The sequence below is a fragment of the Lissotriton helveticus genome, chromosome 3_2, assembly GCF_964261635.1.
Source record: "Lissotriton helveticus chromosome 3_2, aLisHel1.1, whole genome shotgun sequence".
NCBI lineage: Eukaryota > Metazoa > Chordata > Amphibia > Caudata > Salamandridae > Lissotriton > Lissotriton helveticus.
In genome coordinates, this window is record NC_136062.1 from 252,017,015 (window position 1) to 252,032,006 (window position 14,992).

Here is a 14,992-nt window from a genome sequence, read left to right on the forward strand (position 1 = left end):
AATGTACAGTGTGCACAAAGTCCAGGGAATCCCCAGAGGTATAGCAGAGACTAAATTAGATAATCACCAGCAGCTCACTTTGTGGTGGTGTAGTCTAGCAGTTAGGCTTATCAGGAGGGTGTGTTAAGCATTTATTGTATTCACTCAATCGCGGATTGATTGCACACACTCAGACAGAATCCAGACCAATTAAGTAATTATAAAAAAGGTATACTTATGTTTTATTTCTAGAACCAAGCAGGACTAGGTACCGGCAAGTAGAATATTCTTTCAAATGCAAAACTTTACAAGGAAATGCTGTTGTGGAAGAAATTGTAATCACAACCGTTTGTATTTGCTTTCTAAACAGTTTAAAATACATAAAAATTACTTTTGATTATATTTCAGTTACTTTGAGTGTTGGAGACGATATGCCAAGATATCACACACTAGAGTCTACCACTGGCAGGTGAGGACTCCAATTTTGGGATTAAGGCAAAGTTAATTTGTTTTCGATACAAAAGTTCAGCTAGACAACAACATTTTTAAGAACAAAACATCACATCATTGGTTCCTATAGAGAAAAAAGGTTGTCGGTTTGCATGTGAATAAACGACCTGCAAGAATAGTTTTTGGGTGTTAGAACCAGGGCTCCCCAAGGTACAAGAAGGCACTCTAGTTGCACCTTTAGCGCTCACTAGGGCGGCCGGGTGCAGTAGTCCAATGTTCGTTAATTGGGCTAGGGGGCACTTCGGTTGGGGGCTGCTCACAGGCAGACCACTCTGTCTTGGGAGCCAACCTCCTAGGTTTAAGGTTAGGGCAAAGAGGGTCCCAGGCTGGCACCACGTCCACACCACCAGCGGTGCAGGGGCGGCTGGGTGCTGGGTGCTTAGGCGAGCTTGGGAGCCCAATGCAATCCTATGAAGGTTGACGGTTTGGGAGTTTGGCTGCAGGCTCGGTCCAGGAAGTCTTCTGGGAGGAACCAGCAGCTGGGCAGGTATGCTGGAGTGCTCTGGGACGCAAGTGGACCTCTGGTTCTCTGCTCCAGATGCATGAGTGCCTATTGAGGTCAGATTTCAGTTTACTGGGCCTCTCCCAGTTGGGGTGATCCCTGTGCAAGGGCTGTAGGCGCCATTGGGAAGTCCTAGAGGGGTCAACCCATGGTGGACTCTGATTCTGGAGAACTAGGGTGGCCTCACTGGGATCGGTGCACCACTTGGACCCTGGCCATAGGTGACGGGTGCAGTAGTGGTTCCAGATGTCGGGTTTCTCCGTCCTTAGCAAGCTCAGAGTCTTTCTTTGGAGTTTCTTTGAGCCGGAGCTGCTATTCGCAGGTCTTTGTTGAAGGCAGTCAGTCCCCCTAGGGGTTCTGGGGGTTGCCGCCTGCAGGAAAAGTCGACTTTTGGCGCTGGATCTCTGAAACTGCATACAGGACAGTAGGGCAGAGCCTAAATCAGTTCTTCTCTACATTCTCCTCTGCTGTGCGACTTCTTCCGTCCTTCGTAGGTTGCAGGAATCTCAGGAGGCAAGGTACAGGGTTAAATAATAATAATAATAAAATCATTTGTAAAGCGCCTGGTTACACTATATCAGTGTGTCCCCGTGCCATGGATGCAGTCCACCAGAGGGGCAGAACTTCAAAGAAAATCGGCAACATAAGGAGGCGGAAAAACACCGCTCCAGAGACTAATCCTTCGGGAAAAAGTGCGTTTTGAGTTTACGCGGAACCTTGCTTCCGACTGCTCCATTCGGAGTTCAATAGGGAGTTCATTCCATCGTTTGCAGGCTAAGTATCTAAAAGAGCGACCTCCCATTCGCGCTTCATAGATGCGGGGAACCTGGAACTGCATGCTTCCATGTGATCTCAAGTTGCGTTTAGGGTGGTGAATAGTCAACAGCTTTTGAAGTTAGATAGGGCCTTTTCCTTGTGCCATGCGGTGGGTGATGCACATCGCTTTAAACAAAATATGTTCCCGTATGGGAAGCCAGTGAAGAGTCGACAAGGCCTGCTTCCCTGATGACCTTCTGGGCAGGTTTAGGACAAGTCGGGCCGCCGCATTTTGGACACATTGAAGTTGATGTATCCCTTTCTTATTCAGACCAATGAGCAAGGAATTCCCATAGTCTAGATGGGGAGTAACAAGGGCATGTATCAGCGTTTTCCTTGTTTTGATGGGGAGCAGATCAAGAACTTTGCGTATGGTTTTCAGAGTACCATAACATTTGTCTGACAGCCTGTCAATGTGCAGTCCAAAAGTGAGATTAGTGTCCAGAAGAACACCTAAGTTCTTCACCAACCCTGATGGGGTAGGTGTAGGCCCAAGCTCAGAAGGCCACCAAGTCGATGACCAGAAAGAAGGTGCCCTCCCAATCACCAATCATTCTGTCTTATTCCCGTTAAGGCGAAGGCAATTATTATTCATCCAACCGGCTAAAGCCTTGAGACAGGTGGAGAAGTTGGTTGCCCCTAAATACCAATGGGTTCCTTCTTTGGGGTGAGCACACCCCTTCCTAAGCCACCCTCCAGTTTTAGGGGGCACGAGTCTCTCTCAAATTGGCTGGGTCCCCTCATCTTCACGATGGTAGGGACTGAGAGGTGTGCTTTACCTCGCCTCTCCAACCTGAGTGGTGGGGTTGACAAAGCTGGGCACACCTCGCCTCCTAACTTGGTTTTCCCACCGATTCTCCTGCCCAAGGTTGGAGGTCAGAACTGGTGGGAGCCAGTTGCTGGGGGCAGCTTACAAAGGCTTCCCCTTCATAGATCCAGCTCATTCTGGAGGGAGGAGGCATGACATCTGCCCAGGATGGGCTTTGTTTCTGGCCCCGAAGAGCGGAGGTCCTCTACCCAGGGGTCCAGAAACCTGTCTGGTGGTGGCAAATTACAGGCAGCTATTCAGGAACCACACCTAGGATGGTCGTTTTCAGGGGGCATCTCTAAGATGCCCTCTAAGTGCATTTTACATTAAATCCCACACTGGCATCAGTGTGGGTTTAATGTGCCGAGAGGTTTGCTACCAAACTACCCAGTTTTCCGTAAAGCCATTAAGGAGCTGTGTAGTTCATATTGACCAACTCCCAGACCATATACTTTTCATGGCTTTACTGCACTTACAATGTCTAAGAACGGACTTAGACACTGTAGGGGCACAGTGCCCATGTACCTGTACCATCACCTGTGGGTTAGGGTACCCTGCTAGTGGGGTGACTTACCAAAGCACCTGGCAGTGGGTTGCAGGTATGGCACACAGGGATGTGTGGCATGTCGACTTCACCTTTCTCTGCACCAAAACACGCAGCCTGCAATGGCAGTGTGCGGGTGTTAAGGTTCAGGGTTTCCAAATGTGGCATAATAGGTGCGTCAGCCCTTTGAGGGCTTCCCTGTTCACAGTGCCCTTGGTACCCATGGTACTTTTTACAAGGGGCTTACCTGTGACCAGAAAAGTGTCAAATGTGGGTACAAAGGTACAGTGTTGAGAAAGAACACAGGACCTATGAACCGGACTGGCAGAGACCAAGGACACATCAAGTCAAAGAGCATCAAGTGTCAGGCAAAAAGTGGGGTGGTTACTGCAACAGAAACCCACTTTCCTACACCCCCCCCTCTCTCTCTCTCTCTCACACACACACACACACACACACACACACACACAGACCACAACTGTATTGTTAAAAGGGTGTTCTTCAAACCGAAAGTCACTAATAAGACCCTTGAGCCCGTTTTAGTCAGACCATGAGCCCTGGCATTATTGAAGAGAGCTCTAAAGTGGGATGCAGTGAGAAGGAGCCCCCAACACCCACCCAAGGACTTCCGGGACGCTGGAGGCTGCTGTGTTTAAGGAAGGGGCTTGTGACATGAGGAAGTTCAGAGAGTTACAATACTAAACTTGTGTGGTGCACAGAAATGTCAGCTGGTGGCGTTTCGTTGATATTACATAATTCAATCGAAAGAGAAAGATGAATGCATGAATCATTCCTGCTGTGAGTGAACATGCGTCATTTGCTGTCACGCGGGCCCATGTTGATATACAATCTGCAAGGAGTACTTTCTATTGGAGAATATGTTGTTTTGCTTCTCAACTTAAATACGGACTCACAAGTGCCCATACCGGAGGCCCACATTGTTTAAAAAAATAAACAAAGAAATAAAGAAAAACAGCACACTTATCTTCCCAGGTTTGGTTAAGTCGGGTTTCATGCACAAGTAACTACCATAATTGCGACAGTCCGATTCAATGCAGATTTCTGCAGCCGGCACTGAACTTCATGTGCTATTTTATCAAAAATAAAGAATTTGACCTTATCTAATGTAAGTGGTGCTCAAAGCACTCGAATGCCTCTTGGTCCTCTCACTGTACAAAACTGTAAAAATTAATTTCCAATATTTTACGTACATCTCCAGAATGCATCTCTTTCTCCACGTTTACCTCTATTCCAGGGACAGCTGGACTGTTTGGATTACCTTCAAAGGAGATCCCGAATTACAATTTCTTGGTGATCATGCTTTGTTACTATCAGCAGTGACCATAAGACCAGTATCAGACAGCAATAAATAGCTCATGATAATTTCTCACTTGCCGACAGCTCATGACCCGTAACTGTGAGGAGTATTGGGTACAGTAAGGGGCTTGGAGCCTACCTACTGCTTACCATTTGTTGGTTTCATTGTCACTCATTAGTTGACTCCTAAAAATACTGACGTACTCAATAGCACTCACATAGGCTAGACCTATTGACTTTGCCAAAACTTGTTGAGTTAGCCTTTGAACAGCTTTCTCTGCAAACACAGAGAGAGACTTACTATCGGTCTGAGACCTCAGAATCGATACTGTTTTAGCAAAGATTGAATCCTTGCCAATGCTGAAGAAGCATTGAAGAACTAACCTTAGAACAGTTTGTTCCAGCAACTGGATGAGGGCATCTTCCATGCTACTACATTATACCTGGTAGTCATTACCGGAGTTTCTTCCGGTTCAGTTCATAGTCAGAATTACTACTCACCTGTTTCTATTTCCGGGATCATGTTTGCTTTCGAACAATTCTAGATACCTTTATATATTGAGTAAACGGAGAATGCAGACTGAGCAACTAAAATGCTTACCCAAAACAGAGGCCAGTCGTATTTTTTTTATAGTCATTCTGCATGGCAAGTCTAATTTCAGACCCACTACTTAAGTATTTACTGATAATTTACTTCCCTCCCCCTTCATATCCTCACCAGAGACTTGGGAGAGGCACAGTTCATCAACTCACAAGTTAGGCAATAGTGGACTTGGGTCCTAAATTTTACTTTATGCAAAAGACGATGAAAGTCCACATTAGAGACTTTTTGCTGATGTCAGATGCCCAGTGTGGCATTTTAAACAGAAGTAGATGAATAAATATACAACTGACTCAATAAACGAAAGTCAAAATCTCATGTGTTCTATTTATATCCTCATTGTGTAAACTTGGTTCCATTTAATGCTGATAGTTATACAACCCTAACATCTTGTCTCACTGTTCAAAACATGGAACAAAGTATTGGTTTTCTGTGCACAAACTGGCTACGAGGATCTGAAGTACAGAAATGTACTCTTTCAGTGTACGATACAGAAGATTGCAACATTATTAGTGAACGCATTAGCGAATCCACCAAGAAAGGGCAGTAAAGAATTCAACTAAGGATCTGAAATCTTTTTGCCTCTCAGACATGGTGGCATAATGGAAGGTACAGGTCTTTTAGGACTTTCAAGTTCTGCTCATGCCATAGGACATACTTGTGGAAATCCAGTAGTGGGCACAGCATCAAGTACGCCCATGCCTGCTGACATGCTTCCGAAGACAAAATGACTGGGATTTTATTAACAGAGGCAAATGGTTTAGGAGGACTACAGAACCTCACCAGTTCTAGACCATGCTTTCACCTTTTGTTGAGGGCGTCCCAGTATTCATTTCGGAGGTACACCTGTGAATTTAGTACGTGTGGAAAACTCAAAACAGACAGTTTGAAAAGCTGGAGCCACTAACATACCCAGTAAACACAGCATTACATTTCCTACCACGACGCTACACCTCTGCCCTCCGCTATCAAATGTTTACTTAATCAGTTGCACTTCGACATTACCTTTCTTGGGGGTAGCACCTGAAGAAGCATGTGTAGCGCTGACTGACTGAGCTCCCATGACAGGCAGGTGAATCCTTGGAGGTGAGAGGATGGAGGAGGGTCCACTCGTTGATGGGGAGTAGCTGAACAAGGCAGAAGTGTAGCTGGGTCGTCTCCCTTCCCGGCGGTTGCCATCAATGGCAGCTTGGAGTTCAGCCGGAGAGCTGAGAGACTTCTTCTCACATTCATAATGGTACAAATATTTCATGTACCTAGAGATTGTAAGATAGAAAGCTTAATTACTATATACATAAGAAGTGACAAAACCATTATGTATCGATCAGGAAGGTTAAAACTATGACAATGAAGTTGGGACATGCAACTTCTTATTGGATCTGTGCAAACATCAATCTTTAGTCCTGAAAAATCTAAGTAGAGGTTGATACTTACTGTGTCCGGAGAGTGAATGCTGCACTGGTTATGGAAGTTGGTAAGTTCAGGCCTTTTGTGATTTCCCTCCAAATTTTCTTGTTGATAACCTCAACCAGGCCACCTTTTTCAGTCACCAGCTTGTAGAGCATGTACAAGTCTAAGAGCTGCTTAGCCATTATTGGAATGCGGCTGATAGGGGTGCCTGTAGTGAAAAGGGCATGAGGTTTAAAGAAAGACCAAAAGAGAGGTAATAACAATGAAGTGAGCACTGCGAAGGGAGAAAAGATGGCGCCAGATAAAGAGTCACAAGAACACAAGCAGGGGATACAGTTTGCGAAGGAGCATACATAACATGAGGTCAAAACAAGGTGAAGACATACAAACCAGTAGAAAAAAAAGTTTGGAGGAAAGGTATGTTTCGGGTGAGGAGACGAGTTAGAGGGGATTGAAAAGTGACGAGAAGGTGAGTTATAAGGAGATGAGCATGAATAAAGCAAGGTGAAATACAATACGATGGAGTTAAAAAAAAGAGACAAGGTGAGACATGAAAAAGAAGAAAAGTTGAATAAGTGTCCATTATGGGTGGGTTCATAGAATACGTAACATAAATAACTAGTTAAGGCATCTTCATGTATGTAAGAGGGAACCATATCACTGTTAAGGGTAGTGTGCATGCAAGAAGCTTATCTTTCCTCACCTCACTTTTTCATGCAATAATCCAACCCTTTAACCACTTGCAAGCATTACTGTTTCTTGGTAAAACAAATTACATCAAACACCAGATGAAATAAAACTGAACGTAAAGCAAATAACAGAGTAGCAACAAAATGACACTAGGAATCTAGTGCACCATATGAAGGCAAGGGAATGGTTGTTTTGCACCCAGTTCTTCAAAGTATAGTCTAATTGGAATAAGGTAGAAGTGGGAATTTGAAACTGCACAGAACCAAGTCATATTTTGAGCGGTTTGACTATAAGAGCTCATCTTGAACACCAGATAAAGATGTCTTGTCTAGAGAATCGATCTTGTGGTAGGCATAAGGACTTCTTGAAATATGTCAATGCAAAGCTGAGCCCCTCTTATACGCACCCTTGCAAAAAGAAATAAAAATGAAATGAGTCACTAGTGCAGCATTAAGGTTCTGGGGGCTTTGCTTTCCTTCAGAAAGCAGGTGCTCTGGAGGCGGACATTCCACACGTCCTTTTTGTTCTTGCCCACTTTAGACATTTAATAAACCTCTATATCAATGGCTGACCTTACACTCCCATCTATGTACAGAAGCAAGAGAAAGTCACTTTATATTTCTGCATTTCAGGACATAAATTCAATTGCACTAGGACTGAAGTGTTATCAATTAGCGAAAAAAAAAATATTTATGGGCACTAATATTAATACATTATTTGACCACACTATTACCTCATTAAAGAATATAAATCACTTTTAGATTCATGCCCCACACCTCGCCTAGGTATTAACTTGGTGAGGCAAACTAAATACAATTAAAATGATAATAGTCCCTAATATTTTATTTGTTTTATCAATGCTCGCTTTCAAAATACCTACAGCATTTTTAAGATTCACAAATGCATTTGCTCTAATTTTCATTGGATTTTAAATACATTTTTGCCTTAACTTAATTTAGATTTCTTAAACCAGATGGTGGTACTCGTTTTTCGTACTTTAGATTACATCACTATGCATTTATCAAACAGCAAAGTTGCTTGCTTTCTAATAATCCTACTCTATTTACCTGTGGATCAATTTTGGGGGAAAAATGTCGTTTCTCTTAAATAGTTTACATGTCTAACTGGCTAATGCTAACAAATCACCTATACTTAAAAATAATCAGTTTCCTCACTAGAAAAAGCATATCTGTTATATCCTCCTCCTTCACTAACAAAGTGGGGGGCTGAACTGTTCCTGCACCAGAGGGGGAAAGAAGGAGAAGGGGAATACTAGGAAGGACTATGCACACACTGGCGTGACCAGAGGTGTAAATGTAACACCTGTGGGCATCCCTTTTGTTGGATGTATTTGCCTCACACACCCCGAAGGATGTCATGCTTCATCATCGGCGGTTGCTCCTCGTCGGGGGGGCGGTGCAATCCCCGACGGGCACACCTCAAAGAGGGGCACTTTGGCGGAGATCTTTTGTATCCAACTGCCCTATGGTGAAGTGTGGGTGTGTGGGCGGGGAGGCAACTGAGCCTGGGGTGAAGGTTAAAATGCAGTAAGAGGTACCGGAAACAATTTTATTCTGGTGGTCCCCCTATTGCAGTTAAAATCGTGAAAGTAAGCTCACTCAGTGTCACCTCGTTAGGTAGAGTGACCTATGTGGAGCTCTGAAAAAAACAAGTGGTCAACATGTTTCTCGCAAACGGATTACTATCCTGCGATTCATCAGGACCTTAAAAAGTGAAAAATAAAATAAAGAAGAAAATTATCTCAATAACATGCCAGTGTCATGTGTATGGTGTGGTATGGGTATACAGTTTACCTCCATGGGAAGTCCTATGCCTAAGGGTTAAGGGCTAAATACCACATGAGTGATCGGCGGGTCAGTACATCGGGGGAAGCCTTCAGACTTGGCTTACTCTGCCCGTGTCCGCGCTCGGCGGAGATGGGTAGGTGACTCCTCGCGCCCTTAGGCATAGGACTTCCCATGGAGCTTACTTTCACGATTTTAACTGCAATAGGGGGACCACCAGAATAAAATTGTTTCCGGTACCTCTTACTGCATTTTAACCTTCACCCCAGGCTCAGTTGCCTCCCCGCCCACACACCCACACTTCACCATAGGGCAGTTGGATACAAAAGATCTCCGCCAAAGTGCCCCTCTTTGATGTGTGCCCGTCGGGGATTGCACCGCCCCCCCGACGAGGAGCAACCGCCGATGATGAAGCATGACATCCTTCGGGGTGTGTGAGGCAAATACATCCAACAAAAGGGATGCCCACAGGTGTTACATTTACACCTCTGGTCACGCCAGTGTGTGCATAGTCCTTCCTAGTATTCCCCTTCTCCTTCTTTCCCCCTCTGGTGCAGGAACAGTTCAGCCCCCCACTTTGTTAGTGCAGACCACCCGCGGACACATGCTGTAACTGGACCTTCCACTCCCCTAGTGGTAACTAGTGTCCGTTGATCTATTGATCTCTCTCCCTCCTTTTGATAAAGATATCCTCCTCCTTACCAGTGTTTAACTCCTCTTCTGTTAAACATTTTAGAAGATTATGAATAAAACTGTTGCACTGCATGGAAAAATAAGGAAATGCCTTGAGTCGCCCAAAAAATCAATTAAAAATGCGACTGAAAATACATTTTCTATGTCCAACTTCCTTTTAGATTAACTCTATCTGCCTACATAAAATGTTGCCTCAAGTCTTGCAAAGATAAATTCTACAAATGTATATCCTATTATTGATAAATGTTATAATATAATGTTATAATATAATTTGGAATGAATCGACTCCTAAAGCTTCTCAAATACACAAAGTTATTTGTATATTGGTACCAAGACGTGATGACTAACCTGGACTGCATAGATGTCTGGATAGCACTTAATCCAGGGCAGAAGGAATACACATTATCATTCTGGTGTACACAGGACATATAGCAGGCTGGACAGGCTCCTTGTATCCGAGGAACTAGGGTGGGGGAATCAGTTGCCTCTAGTGAATACCTGAATAGATCCTTATAGGATCATGCCCCTATATTGGCAGCATAAACGTGATGTGGGCACACCCCTGCTGTTCCCACGTGGTGTCTGCCATGCTTGGCCCTGCAAGATGCAGCAACATCTCTGGCAGTTGAATGGGGTGCCCTTAAACTGGTGCTCAGGGGTCGTGCCTTAGCAAAGTTTAAGGGATAAAATCCAAACTACAGAGTAAGCTACAGGACCAGGCAACGGAACTGGCTTGCTTTCAGAAATGGAAAGGGGAGGAAAGACACACAGCCAAAGACAAACTGGTACTAGAAAATAGCATAGGGGACACATAGGCAGTGTTAGAAAAATTCACACTGAGGGATTTCCAGCAGCGGTTGCATAAGGATGGGGATAAACCAGAGACTTCTTGTATGGTTTGTTGGACCCGGCCTCATGGCGTGGTCCTACCGCTCCCGCATGGCGAGCCCAGGACGACATCGGCCCTCCACCCAGCATCGGGCAGCCCTTTTGCCCGACACTGCACGCCCCAACATTGCTGGTCCGGCCACCATCCCGGACCCCCACTACCGACCTGGCTCCATCGTGGGCCCCTCACGACATAAGCATGAGGCCGCGCCCGACTCCATCTTGAGCCCACCCCGTCACGACCACGTGGCCTCTGCTCCGGCCCAGGCCCCAGCGAAGCCCAGACATCGAGGCACCAAGATCCAACCAGGTGGTCGAGTGGCCACTCGACAGATCCCGGAGAAAGGGGTGTTTCGATGGCCCTCCAGCCGTCCCCAGACGCCTGGTTTCGATCGCCCTCCGGCCTCCCTGGGCCCTGGCTCCACCCCCCTGCCGGGTGTCTGGACACCATCATCCCGGCCCTTCTGACCCCCAGGCGCGAGGGTCCGGACATCAAAGGACTCCAGTCCTATATCTGTGCCAGCCCTGGATTAGGACGTCAGTTGTATCCTGGACTGGAAGCCCTGCTGACGCTGTCACGGCCGACACCAGACGAACTCATCTCCGGTAACCTGAACCATCTGAGAGCCTGCTGGTGCTGCCGCGGCCTACCTTGCCGAACCATCCGAGAGCCTGCTGGCGCTGCCGCGGCCTACCTTGCTGAACCATCGGAGAGCCTGCTGGCGCTGCCGCGGCCTACCTTGCCGAACCATCCGAGAGCCTGCTGCCGCGGCCTACCTTGCTGAACCATCTGAAAGCCTGCTGGCGCTGCCGCGGCCTACCTTGCCGAACCATCCGAGAGCCTGCTGGCGCTGCCGCGGCCTACCTTGCTGAACCATCTGAGAGCCTGCTGGCGCTGCCGCGGCCTACCTAGCTGAACCATCTGAAAGCCTGCTGGCGCTGCCGCGGCTCGAACCTCTCGGAACCCCCCAGCTCGAGGATTGAGAGCTGTGCGTAGGGTATCCCTTCCTCCGCCCAGAACTAGACTGTCCCGCTACCTACCCCCCTTTCCGAGACTTTACGGATCCTTCGATCCATCTGTATATACTGCCAAGAACCAGCAACCTTCATTACTTATAAAAGCTTAAGAACTTGATCTCTTGCGTGGTGTCCGTTTGTAGTGTTGTGATTACTCGGCTGTACGATCCTCGGAGAGGGCCCTCATTCAGGAGGCCCCTCCGTGACGCTCAGCTACTTCTCGAAGGAGAGGTGGACCTAGGGGTGGTCAGTCAGACCTCTTCTGCCCCCCCAGGGTCGCCTTTCTAACATGGTTTCTCAAAAGAGACCCCCGCACCCATGTTCTAGGCGCTTACTGGAGAAAATGGCATGATGATCTCCATGCAGCGGGCGATAAAATATTACCTGAGACCTATAAAAGCCTGAGACAGGGCCAGGACCTACGTATTGAAGGATTTCTGGCAGGGCAGAGGCTGCTGAACTGCCAGACGATGGCTAGACTGTGTTAGAGGGAGATATTTCAGTTAAGGAACTACGAGCAGTGATACGTGACCTCCGATGCGATAAGGTCCCAGGGGCGGATGGGCTCTAATGAACTTTTGCTGACCCTCAGTGCGCTTGCTGGAGGTGATCCAGGAGACATGTAGGGTAGGCCAATTCTCGTAGTCTATGAGGGAGGCGGTCATAATCATGCTGCCCAAGCCTGACAGTGACCCATTATTACTGCTATCCTATTGCCCATTGTCCATGATAAACACAGGTGTCAAAGGGTTAGCGAACGTATTAGCCAACAGAGCAAAGACCGTAATGGGGGTTTTGGTGCATGATGATTAATTTGGGATATACCTGCACAAAGTACCATGATGAATATCCGACGATTAACACGTTGTGCATATGCTCAAGGAGGCAGACTCTGAGGGTGCGCTAGTGGCCTTAGATATGGAAAAGCGTTTGATATCTTGGATTGGGGATATATGATGGAGGTTCTTGGGAGGATGGGATTTGGGTCACAGTTCTTGCAGTAGGTTGCTCAGTTATATGCGCACCTTACTGCGTGAGTGCGCACTGGAGGATAGGTCCCGAGCAGCAGGGGGATCAAGCAGGGGACCAGACAAGGGTGCCAATTGTCCCCACCTCTTGATCGCCCTGCCCTGACAGTGGAGCCATTGACCATTCATCTACGGGGTCATGGGCGGAGTGGGGAATGAAGGGGGGGTAACGCTACGCATGTGCTGTCTTTATATGTGGCCAATACACTTGTTTACACGACACAACCATAGCCATCCATCCCGTAGCGCCTTACAGGGCGTCAGACATTTGGAAAAGCCTCAAATTACACGTTAACCAGGGTAAATCTGTATTGTTTCCGTTAGGGCGGTTTTCTACTGTACTGGTGGAAGAGCTACCACAGGTGAGAGGATAAGGTTTGCTATCTGGGCAGGTGGCACACATGCCCCAACAGCAGCTAGCTTATAATGTATATAGAATAGTGGATGGACTCCAGGCCTCAGTATGCTTTTGGAATACCATGCCCTTGTCCACAATTGGCAGATTAGTGGTTGCAAAAAATGGAGTTTCTTCCATGGTACCGCTATGAGCTGCAGAACCCCCTATGTTCAATACCTCACACTATATTTAAAATGTTGGATGGCCTACTGGTGTCGCTGGTTTGGGTGGTGAAGAGGAGCAGGGTAGGACAAGTGGTATTTAAGCTGGGTCTTCCAGACCTGGAATTATATTAAATGGCAACTCTGCTCCAACATGCAGAGCAATGGTGTTCGCCATAGGACAACTGGGAGAAAAGATTGTTGGTGTGGATGGAGGGGGTAGAGAATTTACCAGTCTGCTTCATGGCAGGAGAGCACCAACTGACCGTAAGCCCTTACACAATGTGTCCATTGGCTTAGACGTGGGAGTCGGAATTTTGAGGGCACCACCCTTTCCAGGAACCTTCCCTTGTAATGGTTTCAGCCATTTATAAGTATCAGTCGTGACATGTCCTAGAGACTGCAGACAGAGTGAGGGTGCTCCACATTGGGATATCTATTCCTGGGAGACGCATGCATATTTAACATTCCTGGAGGCTCCGGAGGGGCAGTTGTTGCGGTTTGCTAAATTGACTAGAACGATTAGGGAAAAATGGACCGTGTTTCTTGTGTTTTTAGTGACTTCACAGACATGGACAGGACTACTAGAGGGGAGAGTTGAAGCGAAAACGGTCTGCAGGCTCTATACGGCGTTAAAATAAGACAGGCCACAGCTAGTTAAGAAAGCTCACCATGGTTGGGAGGACTTACAGGAGTCACTGACCAAGAGAGATTGGAAACAAGCGTATGCCCAGGCAAGGGAGGTGTCCAGTAACGCCAGGTTTAAACTAGCGTATTTCAATCAATCATATCTTTTGGAAAGCGCATTACTCACCCGTGAGGGTCTCAAGGCGCTGGGGTAGGAATGCGGCTACTGCTCGAAAAGCCAGGTCTTGAGGAGTTTTCTGAAGGTCAGCAGGTCTTGGGTCTGCCATAGGTGGATGGGGAGGATGTTCCAGGCCTTGGCGGCGAGGTGGGAGAACGATCTGCCACCGGAGGTCGCTATTCGGAAGCGGGGGACTGTGGCGAGGGCGAGGTCGGGGGAGCGCAGCTGATGGGTGGGGTGTAGAAGCTGAGTTGTCTGTTGAGGTACGTTGGTCCGGTGTTGTGGAGTGCCTTGTATGCGTGGGTGAGGAGCTGGAATGTTATCCTCTTGGTCCCGGGAGCCAGTGCAGGTTTCTCAGGTGGCATGTGATGAGGCTGCGGCGAGTGATGTCGAGGATCAGGCGTGCAGAGTCGTTCTGGATGCGTTGGAGCAGTCTCAGGAGTTTGGCCGCAGTTCCTCTGTGGAGGCATTTCCGTAGTCCAACCTGCTGCTGACTAGGGCCTGGGTGACCGTTCTTCTCGTTTCAGTGGGGATCCACTTGTAGATCCTGCGGAGCATGCGGAGGGTGTTGAAGCAGGAGGAGGATGAGACGGCCTTGACCTGTTTAGTCATGGAGAGGGTGGAGTCGAGGATGACCCCTAGGTTGCATGCGTGGTTGGTTGGTGTTTGGGGCAGTTCCCAGTGTGGTCGGACACCAGGAGTCGTCCCAGGCCGAAGGGGTGGATCCGAGGATGAGGACCTCAGTCTTGTCGGAGTTCAGCTTCAGTCGGCTGTTCCTCGTCCATTCAGCGACAGCCTTCATTTCTTCGTGAAGGTTGGTTTTGGCGGTGTTGGGGTCCTTGGTGAGGGAGAGGATCAGCTGGGTGTCATCGGCGTAGGAGTAGATGTTGAAGTTGTGCCAACGGGCGACGTGGGCGAGCGGTGCCATGTAGATGTTAAACAGAGTTGGGCTGAGGGATGAGCCCTGGGGTACGCCGCAGATCTCGGTGGCTTCGGAGCGGAAGGGGGTAAGGCGGACGCT

The 14,992-nt window shown here is 47.6% G+C and overlaps 1 protein-coding gene across 4 annotated transcripts in view; it reads right to left on the bottom strand.

The window, feature by feature from the left end:
* ARID3B (AT-rich interaction domain 3B) overlaps positions 1–14,992 on the bottom strand; it is a 465,486-nt gene that overhangs the window by 118,956 nt on the left and 331,538 nt on the right. For all 4 annotated transcript variants that reach the window (XM_078685148.1, XM_078685146.1, XM_078685150.1 and 1 more), the window contains exons 5-6: positions 6,512–6,695; positions 6,083–6,333 (exon numbers count right to left, since the gene is read on the bottom strand). In XM_078685148.1, the coding sequence (XP_078541274.1) occupies positions 6,083–6,333; positions 6,512–6,695 (435 nt within the window). The remainder of the gene's footprint in view (positions 1–6,082; positions 6,334–6,511; positions 6,696–14,992) is intronic.